This window comes from Semicossyphus pulcher, unplaced genomic scaffold (assembly GCF_022749685.1).
Source record: "Semicossyphus pulcher isolate SPU_LCO1_2020_fin unplaced genomic scaffold, fSemPul1.0.p SCAF_10, whole genome shotgun sequence".
Lineage (NCBI taxonomy): Eukaryota > Metazoa > Chordata > Actinopteri > Labriformes > Labridae > Semicossyphus > Semicossyphus pulcher.
The window spans coordinates 21,370,376-21,388,742 of record NW_027211604.1 but is presented as its reverse complement, the minus strand read 5'-3'; the positions used below and the strand labels follow the sequence as shown (position 1 = coordinate 21,388,742).

Genomic DNA, 18,367 nt, shown 5'->3' with positions numbered 1-18,367 from the left:
CTGCAGGAAAAAAATACAATTACGCACATTTATTTTAAAAATATTTTATTATTAAACAGTCCAATCCAAGTATTGAATCAATCACAGTTAACTCTATTTGAACATTCATGTCTTCTTACACAACCATCCATGAGGCCTCCTGCTACACATACTGACATACATTCAATCATAAGTGCCAATGTCTCTTCTGCCCGAGCAGCAAGTGAACACAGCAGAAGAGTCAGGACTGGTGAGCATGAAAAGCTATTACTACACATTGCCTTAAATACAAAACGCATTTATATAGAATTATTAATGTAAGATTAGGATTAATATACATGTGTATAAATGACTTTAAGCTTAGAGTTATTAAGGAAAGAGAGAACATGTCTTCTATTGGCTTCACAAGTTTGTAGAACCTGATGATCAACATCTGCATTATAAATATAAATTCACACTGGAGCCGTTCGGACTGAAATGATTTGCTGTAGCTCTCTGTTGTTGCAGGGAATGTGAGAGGCTTTGAACGCAGCGTCAGTTACTTCTTTTACTACACGTTAGTAAAGTGTTTCTGCTTAGTGTTTTGATTACCCAGGGAGAAGAGACAGAATGAGAACTGTGGTGTTTTGATACAAGAGGAAACCCTAAAACAAAAGTATTCTTTTCTGGGTAGAGACAGTTGGATGCTCTGAAAAACAACATTAACTCATGTAACAGAGCTGAATATGGCTACCCAAGATTGGAGGTTGTGACAATCTACTAAAAAATGTCAGATAAACAAACTACTATAATCCAGGATGTCAAAATTAAGAGTTTGTAAAGCCAATTCAAACCTGGATGGAAACAACTTTTCACCGAAACAAAATGATAAAGTCAAGATAAAAAGACAAAATTTAGACTAACCATCCCAAAAGTTTGACTTATTACATCACAATTTTGCTTTACAGGGAGTTTTTTTGTTATCATACATAACTTCATATCTATCCTTCTCGTTACAAACAAACAAAGGCCACATTTACACTTTCATAGGATTTTACCAGCAAATCACCCTGAAGTACACAGTGCACCGCTGCACTGCCATCCATGAAACTGGATTATGAGCTACAATAACTTCCCAGGTCACAGGGAGATTAAATCGTGGGAGGAAACGGGGTTAAAAATAGCCACAGTAGCAGGTGACTCCACATCAGCAGTGGACATGGAGGACACCTTTTTAAAAAACTGAATGTTTGATAAAGTGCAACAACATTTCTGGGTTGAAAAAAATAAAAACCATCCCAAACTTTTTTCTGGATTAAAATAATCAAAAAGTCATTAAGATTTTTTGGGGAAATGATCCCAAACTTGGCAAAAGGTGTGCGTCTGAGGTCAAAGGTCATCACTCGCCCTTCTTGGGTATGTCGGGGATGGTCTCGTTCAGAGGGGTGAGGTTGGTGAGCAGGGTGTGACGCTCATACTGCTTGGTCTGCCTGAATTTGCTGTCGGTGCCGTGGAGCCGATCCAGCACGCCGAAGACCCCGAAACACTGGTTGAACCTGGAACCAGGAAGAACATAAAAGAACACCTATACAATTATGGACAACTAACCATAGGAACCCACAGGAAACACGTTAAAATCATAACTTTCAACAGTGTTAACATGGGATATACAGTCTGTTTGGAGTAACAGTCTAATTTACCATAATTAAAGGGCTTAGTTTTGACAGATTTGACTGAAATATAACCACGTATAGTGATATTCTATAGACCTTACCAAATGCCTGTGAAAAGATCTACTGCTACTAACAAGTATTGTTTGTCTAAAATATCTTACACCAAATGTGTAACAATCCGCAGCTGAAAATAGTCCCCAACAAATAAGCTTTTTCCTCCTGTCTGAGTTAAACTTATGTCCCCAGCTTCTTTTAGAAATAATTAAACCTTTATTAAAAAAAAATGATGTACTTGCAACTGTTTCTTTTTAAAGATTTACATGTTCGGGCTGAGAGCCAGAGACAGTGAAGAGAAGATTTGAGAGAAAGATGGATGTATTGTTAGTTCTGGTCTTTTTTGTGTGATTTGTTGACAATCCAAATATAAATTATATTATTATCTTATCTTTTGATATTTTAAAAAGGAGATGGTTAGTTTTAACTCATTTTCATAGGGATCTTTTTGTCACTGCACCATCAAGATTTGATATATTTCATGTTGCAGGAAGATGGTATAGAAATAATGCAAATGCAGTGTTATTATGCATCAGAGTGTCTTTAATTAGGAAAAATTAAAAACAGTTTAACTTGTTTACTTTAGTTCGAAAGATAAACATAAAAAACCATTAATTCTGATTAAAAGTACTCCTGGACAGGTGGACTCACCTGAGGTGGTGGAAGTCGTGGAACTCGGGGGAAGGCAGGAAGGGGAGGTGGTATCCACAGTGGGAGATGGTGGTGCTGACCAGAGCGATGCAGTACCACATGGAGGTGGTGGAGACGTGGGAGCCCAGGATCACCGGGCCGATCACCACGGGCAGCATGTTGGAGATCTAAAGATGAAGAATAACAGGTTTTAAAGGAAGAAGAAGAAAATGCTAATTTAAAGGATTAAATCTAGAAAAACAAAGGAAGATTTTTCTGTTTTTTTGTTTTATAGTAAAAGTGCTTGTTTATGCAACTGACAAGCTCAGATTTTTATTCTATGCTTTGTACTGCAACACAACTAATTTCTTTCTCAAACTCACACTTCCACCATGATCTTCCTGCAAACACAAACTTTTTGCAAGATTTCAAAGGGGTATATTTTCATTTAAATCATTTGGTGTATTCTCATATTGACAGTGAAAGATCACATTGATGGACATAGAAAATGAGTTGAAAAACAGGTCATGCGATCACCCACCATATGCTCCAGAGGATGAGCGTAGATGGAGACCAATCCGATGGGAGCGGTCCACTCGTGGTGCTGTTTGTGGTAATGCTTGTAGAGGCTGGGGTGGTGGAACAGCCTGAGAGAGAAGAAGAGGAGGGACAAAATACATACAGTCACATCCAGTCATCTGCAGATGATTTTCAATAGCAATACTAAAAGGCTCCATCTGTGCCAGCAGCTCTATGAGGCTGTACTCAGGAACAGCAGTGCTTTTGGCTAAATGCTAACATCAGTATGCTATAAATGCTCACAATGACTTAGCTAAAATGCTACATTTAGCAGGTAGAACTTCATCCTGTACAATATATTAGTTTAGCATCTTAGCATGCTTACATTGGCTAGCATGCTGAGTTTAGCATGTTTTACTAGAACAAGCTAACGTCAGCATGCTAAAGTGTTCACAATGACAATGCAAACATGCAGATTTTTAGCACAATATTTATCATGGTTAGCTTCTTAGTTTAGCATCACAGCATGCTAAAATGCTGACAATGACGATGCTAAGATACATTTAGCAGGTGTAACTTTATCCTGTTCAATTAAGTTGAGCGACTTAGTATGCTAATATTTGCTAATTAGCACTGTGAAGTACAGCAGAGGCTGATGGAAATATCAAACCTTACGAGTGGTAATAAGCTAATCTAAAACTGATGGTTTTGCTACATTAAAAGGTGATTACTTTCATTATTTATTAATTGTTGTATTAGTTTTCTGACTATATCATTAAGCAATAAAAAGCTGAATGGGTTTTGTTGTCTTTAAATTCACACTCTTTCCACTAGATGGCAGTATTGTTTAAAGTTCAGTGCTCCAAACTCACTGAATCTCTCAAGAGGAACAAGTGTTTCATCTTCTGGTTCGAAAAGAGACTATGCACCCACTTTTCCACTGGGGACATTTTACCATACAAGCACTGTGTAAGATCCTACCTGTGTGAATAGTAAAACATAACTTCCTCCGCGATGGAGAATACAGCCAGCTCCACCAGGGACCAGTGGAAGGTGGGCAGCTCGGGGCCGCAGGGGTTTCCTCTGAGGTTCATCAGGGAGTAGATGACCACCACCATCGGCCCTGAGATGAACACCTGGTTAAAAAGGACTGACTTCACCGCATGACGAAGCTTAGCTGGATCCACCTGCAGGACGAGGGAGGAGACAGAGGCGTCAAATACGATACAATCTTAAAAAGTCTGCTTTAAGTCAGGTTGAATTACTTTGAACGCACTTTTCTAAGACCCCAAATGAAAAGCTTAATGAATGCAAGGAGCTAAATGTAGTCACAAAAGTGCATCCCTTGAACATGAACAACTCAAACACAGTAAATAATAAGTTGTTACAGTCAATATGACATATAGCACTGAACCTTTAACCCTGGTTATAACACATGGACACATCATGATGAGCTTACATGTGTGTTTGATTGCGCTCATATGTGTCTGTGGTGTACACAGATACATTTTTACACAGTTACAGTACAGTGGTGTTCATACTTGTTCCAACTGTGACTCAGTGGTTGAACACTGTTCTTTTAAATAATAAAAGAATTAAAGTATAATCAGCTAAATTTACTTACAGTATAAAAAGTCAAAGTACTCCTTGTGCAGTAAAATAGTCCCTGTCAGTGTTTTTTTATGATTATTATTGCTGCTGAATTCATATGTTCACATGTATGTGCTGTTGAGTAGTGTAATCTACCGCATGCATCATATGATCACCATGATTTACAGCAAAGCCATGGCTGCAATCAACATGAACATTTGAACACCTGAACATTAAAGCCGTGCTGTAGGACTACACTTCCACAAGCAAATGTGAAATACAAGGGTGTGTGCAATACTGAAGAGGGTGCAATGTGCAATTTTTTTTAATTTTTTATCTCTGCATCTGGAAATCTAAATTGGTTGTACTGTACTCGTGCACTACAGTGACAATAAAGGTTATCTATCTATAAAATCATCATATGTCTGTACGTGTAAAAGGACAGTATTTTTGTCAGTGGATTAGAAGTGTGACGTCACATAAAATGGAAATACACAAGTCAAATAAAAGTACCTCAAACTTGTACTTAAGTACAGTACAACTGAAAAAGTTCTCAATTGCTTCGATGCGTGTTCAGAAAAAATTGAGCTAAAACCTTTCTAAAAATGCTATTTAAAGGCTGGTGCTTAAAATATTAAAGATTAAAATAATTTACTGATGATACAAAGAAAAATTGTTTTCACACGTTTTTGTCACATGTCTACAAAGTCTGTCTTGTGCTGTTGGTTGTGTGTGTGTAAAAGGAGGCCGATTCTCTCACTGTGAACCAAATCTACCTATAGGTGCAAATAAACTAACCTGAACCTGAACAGACAGTGTTGCCTAAGATGTTTTGTTGCTTCACAGCAGCTGCATGCCCAGTTTTGTTTACGACCGATAGTTCAGACAGTTATTGTCAACAGAAGTCACAGAGCTTAGATATGTCGGCTATAGAAAGCCAACAGGACACACAGCAGAATAGATCATCAGAGGTGATGTAAAGTTTTATTGTGACTGACATAAGCTTAACACTATTGGCCGTAACAAAATATCAATGTTATTTTACCCAATTAAGGAGATAAACACAGTTCATGTCATAAACATACCACACTGGTTCCCCCTGAACATGGTGTTTGTTAGCTTGCAGGATGTCTGGATTTTGGATATCTAAACCTGACTGGAGATATTTTTATTCCATCGATGAGCATGAACTTCCTGTGCATGGTTATAATCTTTGAAAGATAATCAATAATGTGATTGCACATTGAATGACCTTCCAACCCTGGTTATCAGTCATGTCCGTGTTTATCTGTGCAGTGTCCATCACAGAGTTTATCAGACGCAGTGAGTGGACTTTGGTCAGACGGTGGACACGTCAGGGCCATCAGTCATGTCTCAGTGTGTGCTCGTGTGCTCACACACTCTACAAAACACAAGGATTCCTTGTGTGGCTTACAAGTGACCCAGAAGATAATTAAAAATATACAAATGAATTGACAAATAAAGAACGATATAAACTCATAAATTAATTTGGGAATATTTGTTAGAAGAAAATATAAAGATTAAATATTCTTTCTTTATTCATTTATGTATCTTGTTGCAGCGATTAAAAGATATAGTTGTTCATTTATTATAAATTTATCATGTTATTTTATCTATTGATCTATTTATACATTTGTTTTTTCCCTAATGTTTCAACTTGTTCTCAATGTCAGTGTTTTGTTATCTAATGAGACCAGAAATGTTAATTTATAGCTCGGTTCATTGACTCTGAGTCTGAACACAGCCTGTAAACACAGGGAGGAAATGAGATTTAATATTCTTTACGACATAAAATATTGTCTTTATACTGGCTACTCAACACTGGCTGCAAATTATAACAATTACTGAGTTTAAAAGGGGCCATAAAATGATGTATGAGGTCACAATATTGTTATGAGGAGCAAAGGTCAGGAAGCGTTCCCTGAAGTAGTACCAGCAGTAGAGACACCGGTGGTATTAGTACTAGTGTTGGTATTAATATGAAAATGACAGAAAGTACTGATACCAACGTGGGGCTAAGAAAAAAATATCTGTGACTTAAAAACCTCGAAAAGAGGTTTAATAAAGAACATACCGGGTTATTCTTGTCCATCTGGATGCGGTAGCGAGTGATAAAGGAGGGTTTTCCTGTCGTGTCCACCAGCAGCAGCAGAGCATTGGCTATCCAGAACGTCAGAAAGGGGAGCAACATCGTCCCTGTGGAGGAAAAACAAGGCCGCTGTCAGTGAGAGGAGAGAGGCGCTTTCATGGCCTTGAACCTGCAGCCAAGGCCGAAAAATGTTCCTTAACTAGAAATAAACCAAAGACAAAATCTGAAGTCTATTAAGAGTTTGTTTTAATACCTGCAACATAACTTGCTGATATTTTTAAGGGAAGCCTGGCCTTTAGCACTTTCATTTCTGAGCTGACATCATCCCTGTCATTAAAATAATAAGATAGGAAACAGGATTACAACCTGTTTTTATTGTGCTGTGTTATATTGGTTTATCTTGGAGCATATAAATATAATTACTTCAGAAGAAGCCCACCCTGTTATCTGGCCTATTATAGTGTAGTCCTGTCATTTCATACTGTTTCAGGAGCAGATAATGTTCTATTTAGATATTATCCGATTGAGGAAACCCTTAGACGTGGACATTGTATTACGTAACGACAACACATGATGGTTGCATCATAAAATGACTCATGACTCATGATATGCAGAACTGTAAGATGTGAGATTGTTAAAGTGATAATCTCTAAGATTAGACACTATCTATCGCCGAATGAGGTAACACAATGGTGACCGAGCCTATGGTCCACTGATGAAGGCATTTGCATTTGCAGAATTACAGACTGGATGTCTGTGGCGACTGTAATGGAAAAAATTACAAGTGGCGCCCAGTTAGTGACGCGTTTTCCATCAGCCAGCAGTGGTTGGTCTGCCAGAGAGGGTAGGCGGAGCTAAGCGGCTGCTTTTCTGGTCTCTGCAAGTGTTGCGAGTAAACAGTAATCTACTATGGCTGAACAAACAAAGACAAGATCGATGACTACAGATACAACTTCAAAAATAAGTGAAAATCCAAATAAAAAGAAACAAATTTGACGCTCAGATGAAGGCAAACAGTCTAAAAAGGAAGAGTTACAACCGTTACAACTGCAGCACTGTCTGGATATCTGGGAAGTGTGTTCCCGCAATTACCGTTTATCGCCATAGGTACCGCAAAAGAGAATGAAACTGAGATCTTTGAGATTACCTTTTTAATGCTACACAAACTTGATATTTCCTCTGTTCAAGATACCAACCAAGATACTCTTCCGCGCAGTTATTCTGAGAAGCCGGCCCTGTTTGTAGGGAGGGAGTCTAATTTTAAACTGAATTAAATATTTATTTGCACTACCGGGAAAAGTTGGGTCCTAAAATTTAGATCAGATAAAAAAAAGAGACGGTCAGAGAGCTTCAGTAAATAGATCCACAAAGCCCTCTATCTCCATGTGTTACACAATGCAAAGTAAGTATTATATAATTGCCCTGCTTGATTTGGCCTCACATAAGATGGCTCTTTTAGAAACTGTCAATAACAGTCTGTTTGTTGCAACATTTTGTGCACAAGAGTCAGCAGTTTTTTTCTTACCTAAGTAGAACAAAGCCGTATGGTGACCCTCAAACATCACGTACAGCTTGGTCCACAAGTTCTGCCAGAAGTCTCCTGAAGCGCCCCAGAATCTCTGCAGATGCCTGGAGGAGGAATAGTCGACAAATGTCAAGTTCTCATACACAGTTAAAAGTAGTTATTATAATTCTGTATGCTTTTATCTGGAGGACTCATCTCAGTCTTTTCTGCACATATTTATACAAACTTTAACTTTGAATTTCAATTAATTAGCCAGTGCTCAGAGCCACCTCAGTCCCACCTATTAATGCCCTTCTAACTTCGAAGAGACACTGTGGAAGAGACTAAGCAAGAAACAGGACATACTCTAACAATAACAAACGGATACCCGGCCGTATTCTTAGAAACAAAAGAGGACAAAAGAACCACCTCACAAAAAACAAGGAACACCCTAGCTACATACTTGCACAGGCTATGTCACCTAATGTTAACCTGTCACTTATCATTCATCAGTAACTTTACGTCAAGGCACACCCTCTACTGTATTGTCTTAAGCTCATGTCCTGAGTTATGTCACTCATTGTCTTGTTACCACATGTCACACATGTTGTTTTGTCAACCCTGATTCCCTGTGTCACGTTATACCGAGCTCTGTCCCACTCTGTAGAAGGCTTCATGACGCCTAAACGTCTTCCATCCATTCGTCCATTATCTATACCGCTTATCATGTTCAGGGTCGCAGGGCGGCTGGAGGCGGGGTACACCCTGGACTGATTGCCACAGACAACCTTTCATGCTCACACCCACACCTTTTGGCAATTATTAGAGTCACCAATGAACCTAACAAGCATGTCTTTGGACTGTGGGAGGAAGCTGGAGTACCTGCAGGGAACCCACAGATGCACGGGGACAACATGCAAACTCCACACAGAAAGGCCCACTACACCCGAACCAGGATTCGAACCAGCTCTAATTTCCTACAGTAGTTTTTGCCGTGTAAATTATGATGCAATATGTGATTAAATATGATTATAGGTATCCTATATGAGGCATATTGTTGCTGTAAAACATGACCCAGTTTGACTATAGTTTGAACCTGATCAGGCCGTCTGCCGAGTGTTGCTCTGCACTGTTCATCTGCGCTGTGCATTCTTTTAATACCTTGTGATACTATCTCATCCTCGGGTTCAGCTCAGGTACATTTCAGGACAGGCTATTGGTGTGTTGCATTGTAATACTGCATCTTGTAATAAAATCCTACCATGTCAGCGAGTTTCCAAATGCAGCCAAGAATAAGATTCCTGATCCGATGACTACGGCAGCTTTCTTCACAGAGTCCCACAGTCCTCCAGGGCCCTCCTGGGAAGAGAAAAAACAACTGTGTATGAAGGTCTGTGTTACTCTGAGAGGTCTCATGATGTTAAGCTTCATCAGTGTTTCCCACAGAAATATCTCATGGTGTAGAAATGTCTCTGAAACAACAGAGACTGTGAGTGTCTCTCTAAGTGGAGGACAGAACTCTTTGGATCTTTTCAGAGCATTCGCTTTGAGTAATGTTTTCCTAAGGGTGAGACGTTAAGCAGAATGGTTCTGCATTGAGATGAATAATATCGTGGGGGAAATGAGAATGAAGAGGAAAATATATAAGACAGCAGGAGAGACACACTTTTAATTCTTCATGTGTATCTTATTTTGTAACAAACATGTGACAATGTGCTAATCGGCTAGGCGAGGCTATAAAGCAACTTTCTGACATTCCCTTGACTAACCAATTAGTCATCAAAATTATCTGCAGAGGTGCCGGTTTAGCTCAGCGGGTAAAATCGACAGCCCAGATACAGAGGCTACAGTCCTTGATGTGGGGGCAGAGTGTCATCTTCTATTCTCTCAACAACTCTGTCCTCTCTAAAAAATAAAGGCATAAAAAGGCCAAAAAAATTATAATAATTTGCAGATCAGTCAGTAATGAAATGATTTGTCTGATGTTCCACATCAGCTGCAGCCATCTTGGTTGTTTACCAAAATACCTCAATCATGTTCAAACCTGCCCTATCCAAGGTTAACAGTTGTGATTGACTCGACCTGGATGGATATTTGTCTGAACATGAGGTGGACCAGTCGCCGTGCCAGAGCAAATAACACATGAACTCGCAGCTTTGTCAGGTTCCAAGGCTAGTTTACCTCCATAATAACATGCTAATACACTTGTTTAACAGTGAATATTCAATACATGTGGGACAATGAACAGAAATGAGGAGGTTTAAAAACAGTAGAGCAACAATAAATGTGTTAATATGGGTATGTATATCTATATCAATAATACTATTAAAGGTACAGTGCCATTTCTGTGGAGTCCACACTGTCCTTATTGTAATTCAAGTGCTTCAATGTAAACTTTTCTGATATAAAATGTGTCATAAAGAAAACAAATGTGTGACTTAAAGAGATTTAAAAGATTAATTCAGACGATCCAGATACATGTATTTATTTTATCTTGTATACTTAAAACAGACAAGGAACAAAGGTCTCCAAGCAAAGTCCACTGCATTTAGGAAAAGCTAAATCTGAGCCAGCCACAGTGAGAGAAAACTGGTTCAGTCCACTCAGCGGGGAATTAAGTCCGGGGATTGATGTCACATTCACCAAACCTCCAATAAATGCCGGATTTCATCCCGGCTGACCCTCGGCACAGTCATGGCAACAGAGGGAACAATGTGGCACAAATGTCACGCTGCTCTCAAGCTCGCCTGTTCTTTCTCTTTTAGAGACACTTATTTTTTACACAATAAAAACACACTGATGCATCCTTGTATATCTATCCTAATGAGGTTTTTTACTTACTACATTTGTTATCTACAAACTTGTCTTCTAAGAAAAGTGTAAATATCTCCATTGTGCTGCACCCTCATTCTACATTTTCTCTACGTCATAACAGCAACAGAAGCCTCCCTGTTGCTCATTATAATACCATCATCAACAGGTGTCACAGTTGCGTGCATAATGCTTCTAATAATATTTGAATCCCTTCTTTGTTCCCCGCAGGGCGCTTTAAAATTTGTGTAAAGGGTAAAAATGCCACCCGTCAGGTTGGGCCTCTTCCTAAGAACAACATGGCACAAAGGGGAGACAAAGAAGCCAGGTTGAAAGGCTTCAGGGGGAGACAAGTTCAGTCAGATCCCCTTTATGTAACAGGTGTTTTGAAGGGAAATCACACGTGTTACCAAGTGCTTTGCTGAGAGGAGATAAAAAGAGAGAGGCTCAAATCATACAGCTGAATAAAGAGAGACGGCACAAAAAATTACAACCTCCTTTTGGATTAAGATTGTAGGACTGATAGAAGGATTTGCAGAAGCAATCTCCCTCACTGACAAGTCTCAAGGACTGTAATAGCAATGCAAAATCCAATAAAACTAATGTAAAAACATTGCAAAATATATATACAATAATATTTATCAGCACTTACAAAGGGCTGGATGTCACTTTGAGTTTACCTTTGCAACAATAAACAAAGAGTCTGTGTTTTAGAGGACGATTTCAGGGCCTCTGATTCATTATCTTAAAAGGGATCTACAGTGAAAGATTCATAGGAGAATTTTTAGCTCCTTGGGGCAACAGGTGGCAGATTTCAGATTACACACCTTAAGATATCTGCCATGTAAATAAATATCACAATATAAACGTATTATCTAGTAGTTCAAAGGAAAGAAGTTGAATCATCTTGTAACTACTGTTGAGAAACCTACCACATGTTTACAGACAAATATTATTTTTCTCGTTTAAAAGTAAAAAACAACCTGCTCCTCTCAAAGAGAGAGGGCTGGAAATCCAACAGAAACCAGACTGTCAAGAAAGGAAACAACTGAACGTCGAATAGGCTTGCGTGTGTGTGTAATTGTATCGTCTAAAAATAGTAATAGCAAACAGTTGTAAAGGTGTTGTGTTCTTACCTGTCTGCTGCTGGTTGTGGCACTTCCTCTCATGTCTGTAAACACAGTACAAATGTACACAGTTTGATAACTGCGTCTTCTATTGCTCCAATAAAATGCATTTAGATTCAGCAACAATACTTGTATTGGGCTTTTGTCCAAAGTTTAGGAAAATAAATCTTGAGTACCTTCAATCCCACATAAGTTTTAACACACTTTTAATGTTTTTCTCCATTAACAATTAAGTCTGTTTGTTTGTGTTAGACATGCCCTCATACAGTATGTCCACCCTCCACTGAGGAAGACTTTTTAATCACAAAAATGTGACTTAACAGGTCCAAACATCTCAGACTGTTTCATCTCTTCATGGTAAAATAATCATCAGAGTGCTGTTTAGCCTCGTGCAAAATTTACAGCTGGAGGATTATATATAATCCTATTATAATCCATGCTTTTCATAGTGAGCACTTTTTCCATCAAATTCTCAGGGATAAAACCTGCCCTACATCCTGTCTGCCTCTGTGTTTATAGTTCAGCAAGAAATACAAAGAAAACACATGTAGAGAAAAGGGCTAAAGAGTGCAAAAGCCAAATCATATTAAAATCATAATTTTGTTTATTGTTACATCTCTTGGATGTTTGAGCTTTTCTCTGCAGGGTAATGTATGTGCATCCTTGTCAAGTAGCCTATGAGATGGCTGTTTTAACATTAATCTACTACAGGTGAAAAGTTTCTCTGAGCTCACCTTAACAGAGTTTAAGTGTTTGTACAAGATGATTTTGTGACATTACAAATTACAAAGCAAAAATATTTTTGGTAGAGTATTGGGCTGTTATTTGTAAAACACATATTATCTGATTATTATATTATAGTTATATAGATTTTGGTTTAAAAAATTGTTTCAGACAAACATCAAGATAGAACATCAGAAAAAGCTAAATAAAATATAGTCTTGTGTAAATAATAGGCCTAAGAAATAAATAATTTTAATTATCATAATAAATAATCATAAATGATTAAACAGATTTTTTATTTATTTATAAATTAAGTAATTAAAAACACTTATTTATCTCAGTTTGGGCTTTTACAACTTGCCATTTGTGTTCGATAATTAATGAACTTAAGGAATATTTGCTTTGTTTAATTTAATGGAAACGTCACAATAATCCATAGTCAAAAGAGTATTTGCAAGCAGGTAAATAAACACTGAAACATTCTTGAAATATAAATAATTCATACTTTTCTGAAGGAAAACATAGAATTACGCAGTTATGAACTGTATTAGCCTTCAGTGAAAACATCACCTGCAGGCTGCTTTGTTTTCTGATCACTACTTCAGTAATGAAGGAAGGGACCGTTTTAAAAGTAACAAAACCCGTCTCCATTGACATGTTAAAGACTTAGATCTCTGACTTACCGCTGGTTCTCGTTTCCACCGTCATGTTGCTCCTCACGGGTTTCTCTTCTCAGTTGGTCCTGCTGCCTTTTTACATGCACTCAAACCAATCGTGTATTTACAACAGTGAACGACTTCTGATTGGCTGAGTCTTGGTCAGCTGTCTCCAGCCGTTCCCGGAAGTAGCGGAATCTGTCCTGTTTAGTGAGGATGTTGTTTTCCTTTTCAGTCCACATGTATCCAGGTGAAGGTTGAAACTCAGCATGAGGGGTGCTGCAGTGGTGTTGCATGATACTCATACAAAGGGGGAAAGTACATCTGATAATAAATGAGATTACATTAAAATTGTTAGATAACAGTAGGGTGAAAGTTGATCCATATGCAGTTCAGTCTTCACCTAGAAATCCCAACAATGAAACAATTCTAGGGAAATCTAAATAAACTGTAAAACACAAGGACCTGGCACACTAATGGGTTCCTCATATCGTTTCAATTGTTTTATTTTATTTCTTATTATTTGTGGTTTTGTCTTTATTAAGCACTCACTTGTTTTGTACTTTGTTTATGCTGTGTTAAATTACAACTTTTCACACATATTATTTTTATGTTTATGTCATAAGTGCACTCCTTCAGATCTTGCCCCAAGTGTGTTTCAACAATATAGGCCTATATAATACAGGTCACTATCACTCAATTATCTTGCATTGCAAAAATGCATTTATCAAATAATACCTTTTTCCAACCTTAAAGGATAAATTTAGGAATATTATTTTATTGTAAACAAATTTCATAAACGAATAAAACCAACATAGTCTTATTTTTATCGAACATTACTCAAACAGAAGTAAATAGTGTATTTGTTTGAAACTATTTCTGGCTGCCGTTGAATACACATTTTGTGCTCTGGTGAGTATCTACAGCAGCAGGATAAAGTGGGACTGACTTGAAATAATGTCACCCAGTGCAACAGTATGGCAGTGTTTTGGGCCAATATGGGAGCATAGATGAACAAGCTAAATATCAGGCTTTTTGGTCTTTTTATTGGATTTTTGACAATAAAAAGAATATTCCCGGACTTTTCCTTTAAACCTACATATTGTGGGTTAATTTATCATATTAACCACAGGCTAGTAACATAAGAGAAAAATGTATCTTTCATAGGTTTCAGGTTAACTTTTCTTTTGTTTAGTCCTTCCTTAGATCATTTCTATGTGCAGAGCAGCTCTTCCTCAAAGACATGTTTAGACATATCAACACAGTGCTGTTCTGTAATACACTAAACTGTGCAACCACTGCAGCTTTACACAATGACAATATTGATGACTACAGACTTTACATATTCACACACTGTCCTCTGCCTTCCCCTCATTACCCCTGCAGCTATCACTTAACTCCCCCTGACCCTGATAACCTCAGGCCTTCTGCTGCTGCTACATGTGGCTCTACAATCAGTCATTATTATCGAACAGGGGGTCAGACCACCATAATCATTATGTAAAATAATTATGACTCTGAACAGTGGTGTTAAGAGCTGTAACCCCCCTTTAATAAATGTGGAGAGAATCAAAGTATTTCTTACCTCATACCAGTAAAATGTCAATCAATCAATCAAATTATTTGTACATCACATGAGTGTTATACCTCCTTTAATTATTGTCAAAAGGCAATATAATAGATCATTTACACACGCTGTTTTAAGGTTTATCTCAGTGATAGTTTGGTTAGTCACAACAGATTACTTCATTTTATCAGCTGACGTCATGTCTGCTGACCATTCTGCATGATCAGGGTATAATTTGATTAAAATAACTGACTTTTATTTTGAACTTCCATTGAATTTGACTACAGTTTTGGAATTATATACCTCTTTAATACAAAAAAGTTTTATATTTTCTTCAGATATTCATATTTGATTTTTGTCTTACTCTTTTTTTTCTATGGTTGGCAATGAAAGAGAGCAGGAGATTTTGTTGTACAATGCAACCTTTTCTGTGTATGTACCGTAAAACCAAAGCTTTGACTTTAACTCCAATAGTTTTACATTCCCAAAGCAAAAAATTGAGGCCACTTTAAATGTCCTTACATTTTCACTAAAGCTGATAAAATGGTGGGTGCATTTTCTATGCAACTTATATAATAGATGAATGCTTCTTTTTCAGGTAATTTTTAGTTTGATTTCTATTTTATTCTGATTTGTATTCTATGCAAGTATCTGGTTTTTGTGCACAGCTCAGGTCTGCCCTCTGGTGTTAAACTGTTGCCGCTGCATCAGTGAGCTGAAGGGTTTTGACCATAGACTGTATATACGGTCATTGGTTTTGACACACATCTGTCACATGCTGTTCCCTTCAAGGACACACAGATGGCTGTAAAGTCTGGACTGTGAGTGGACTCGTGACCTATTTAGTAATTTGGATGCTTGATTGTGGAGTTTCAGGATCAAGCCCACTGTCATTTCCAATCAATTGTGTTTTACATGTTTTCATCCTAAAGCAATTCTTCCACTGTACTAGTGCTGTACATGAATATTATCACCTTTCTTCCTGTTTAAATCTCAGTATGTATATACCTTGCCTAACGATAAACCTGACGTATTATTCAATTTCAGGTTCTATTTTTTATTGATATACTGAACATTTGGCACACCATTACAGTAAAAGAAAGGTGAGTGTTTTAATAATCATAATTATCAGCAGAAATTGCAAAAGCACAAACAATAGAATTAAAGAGCCTGAATTTCATTCAGCTACTTTAAATTTTAGTAATGTCCTGGTATTTTGCATACTGACTCACAGTCACACTGTCATGAAACGCTGGGACACAATAAAACATGGTAATGTTGTAACACCTGTGCAAGCATCCATCTTATGACTCTTGGCAGACAGAGTAGTTAGTAAATCATGTTCAGTGTCAGTGTCATAAAAACTCTGCAGAAAGACACGTACAGTTCTAAAGAGGCAACTCGGAAAGTACTGACATGATGAAATAAGATTGAAATTATATTTGAACTTGGATCAGGGAGTTATTTTACTTCATTACTCGTCTGATAAAGAGCATATATTGTTTTAATTAACTGATTTATTTGATCACACTCCAGCACAGTAGGTGGCAGTAATGCATCTTAACACTGGGTTGTCATATGTCACTAAATGGAAAAAATAGAGGAAGTGAAGTTCCAATGCCTGCAAAAGAAAACAGCAGGACCAGGTACAGGTCTGACAGGTCTAAAGGTTTTCCCAGGGTGAGATACAATCAGTCACGGGCACAGTAATCAAATCCCACCCCTGCCTTTGGATCAAGGACCTGAGCTGCTGCTGTTTGTACTGACAATGTGTGAGAACAAACTGGACCAATGGCTGCCCTAATCTTTACCATTTGTATAATGATTAAATCAAACACATGGAAGCTCAGAGTGTCTCCACAATGACAGTACCATACTGCAACACTGTGCTGAACACTGCTGTGTATGTGTGTCATGGGCGTGTGTTGGTTCAGGTGAAATAGGAGCTGTGACTCCATGTGGTGACATTGAGGCTAGAGTAAATAATAAACAAGATCATACTGCTTATAGTAAATGGCTGTCAGCAAGTTTAACCCTCAAAAAGCTGATCAGACTTGTTTTGGCTAATTTTAAAGTCAATCAGTTAGGTTACTTTTTAAATGATAGGGGAAATACACAAGATTTACCTGGGCTCTCTTATTTCACAACATAGAACATGGATTGATTTCTTTACTTGCAAATTATTTCGTCATGCCTACAGGAGGTGTTTCCCTCCCACATAGCCCATTAGTTATTTGTTATGGGGTGCAGTCTTGTTGTGTTTTCCGTGGTTAGGCTACTTCCTCTACCTAAGGCTGTGACCTTTGACCTTATATTTTTTAAATGTATTTGTTTATTTAGGCTAAAATCCTCAAGGTTTAATAAATAAATCTATTTATATGATAAAACTGTAAACCAGTGTGTGAATAAATCAAAAGATGGTAAATTTATGCATGACCCAAGGGATGTCAATATCAGTCAGTTGGTCCAGACGGAAATATCTCATCAATTATTATATTTTATTTCCATGACATATTATTAACAACTATTGCACCCAAAGCATGAGTCCTTATGACTTTGGTGATCCCCTGACTTTTCCTTTAGCACCAAATTTGGCTTTAACTGAAATATCTTGACAGCTATTGGATGAATTTTCATGTCAGAGTCAATTTTATTTGCTGTACTTTGTAGCTTTGATTAGCTTATTGGCTGAATGTTAGCATGCTAACATCAGGTCATTTGCATAAAGTTGACTGCTCTATTGATTGCGTATGTGCTTACTCAGTCAGTTAACCAAATGTAGATTAGCTGTAAGCTAGCTAACAACAGTCACACAGACCTGGGATAGGCTACCCGTTAAAGTTTTAGTCAAACTGAAACATTTTCATCTTCCAGGAGGGGCGGATCCAGACTATTTTGCACACGCGCACCATAGACTGTATAAAAAGATGGACGACATGACAGCTCCCTAAAAGTGAAGCCAAAACATTTCGGGTGCCCCCTGCTGACTGGCTGCAGTATAGGTCACAAAGCCCGCCTCCTCCATGTTAACAGGTGGGACATGGGTCAAACTATAAAATCAAAATACACGCCCGCTAATTTTTTCTCAAACATGGTTTCTGTCATTATAGCTAGTTATTATCATGCTGATTTACGTGCAAGTGTTCATTTTTCTGACAAGTTTATTTTGAATTAGTTATTTGATGCTCTCAAAATGATGATTGACAGCTCTGTTGACAAATTCGGCTCCTGCAGCCAATCAGTTCCGGGTGAGCAGAGCGGAGGACGATCCGCGAGTGAAAACGTAACTAAAACAATCACTAAGTTTCCATACCTGTGAACGTTAACCTCAGACCAACACAGAGAAGCTGTTCTGCTGTTAAACACGCCGGTGTCCTTGCTGTTTTTTCGGTAAGTTAAGTGTGTGTTTGGGTTAGCGGAAGTGGCTACGGCCGCTTCACTCGCT

General features: G+C 37.9%; 1 protein-coding gene across 1 annotated transcript; it reads right to left on the bottom strand.

Moving 5' to 3' along the window:
- Nucleotides 1-61: 61 nt before the first annotated feature.
- Nucleotides 62-13,454, bottom strand: faxdc2 (fatty acid hydroxylase domain containing 2). The gene is made up of 9 exons (XM_069674654.1): nucleotides 13,383-13,454; nucleotides 11,986-12,020; nucleotides 9,300-9,397; nucleotides 8,060-8,163; nucleotides 6,520-6,641; nucleotides 3,816-4,021; nucleotides 2,857-2,962; nucleotides 2,337-2,503; nucleotides 62-1,514 (listed from the first exon to the last, which is right to left on the bottom strand). Exons 1-9 carry the CDS (start codon nucleotides 13,405-13,407, stop codon nucleotides 1,358-1,360), a joined length of 1,020 nt encoding a protein of 339 aa, XP_069530755.1. The 5' UTR covers nucleotides 13,408-13,454; the 3' UTR covers nucleotides 62-1,357.
- Nucleotides 13,455-18,367: the final 4,913 nt, after the last annotated feature.

Excerpts from the sequence above, each read along its gene's own strand:
- faxdc2 (XM_069674654.1), bottom strand. The coding sequence starts at position 13,407 with ATGACGGTGGAAACGAGAACCAGCG. Across the intron at positions 8,164-9,299 it reads TTTGGAAACTCGCTGACATG|GCATCTGCAGAGATTCTGGG; the intron begins GTAGGATTTTAT and ends TTCCTCCTCCAG. Across the intron at positions 4,022-6,519 it reads AGATGGACAAGAATAACCCG|GTGGATCCAGCTAAGCTTCG; the intron begins GTATGTTCTTTA and ends CTCGTCCTGCAG.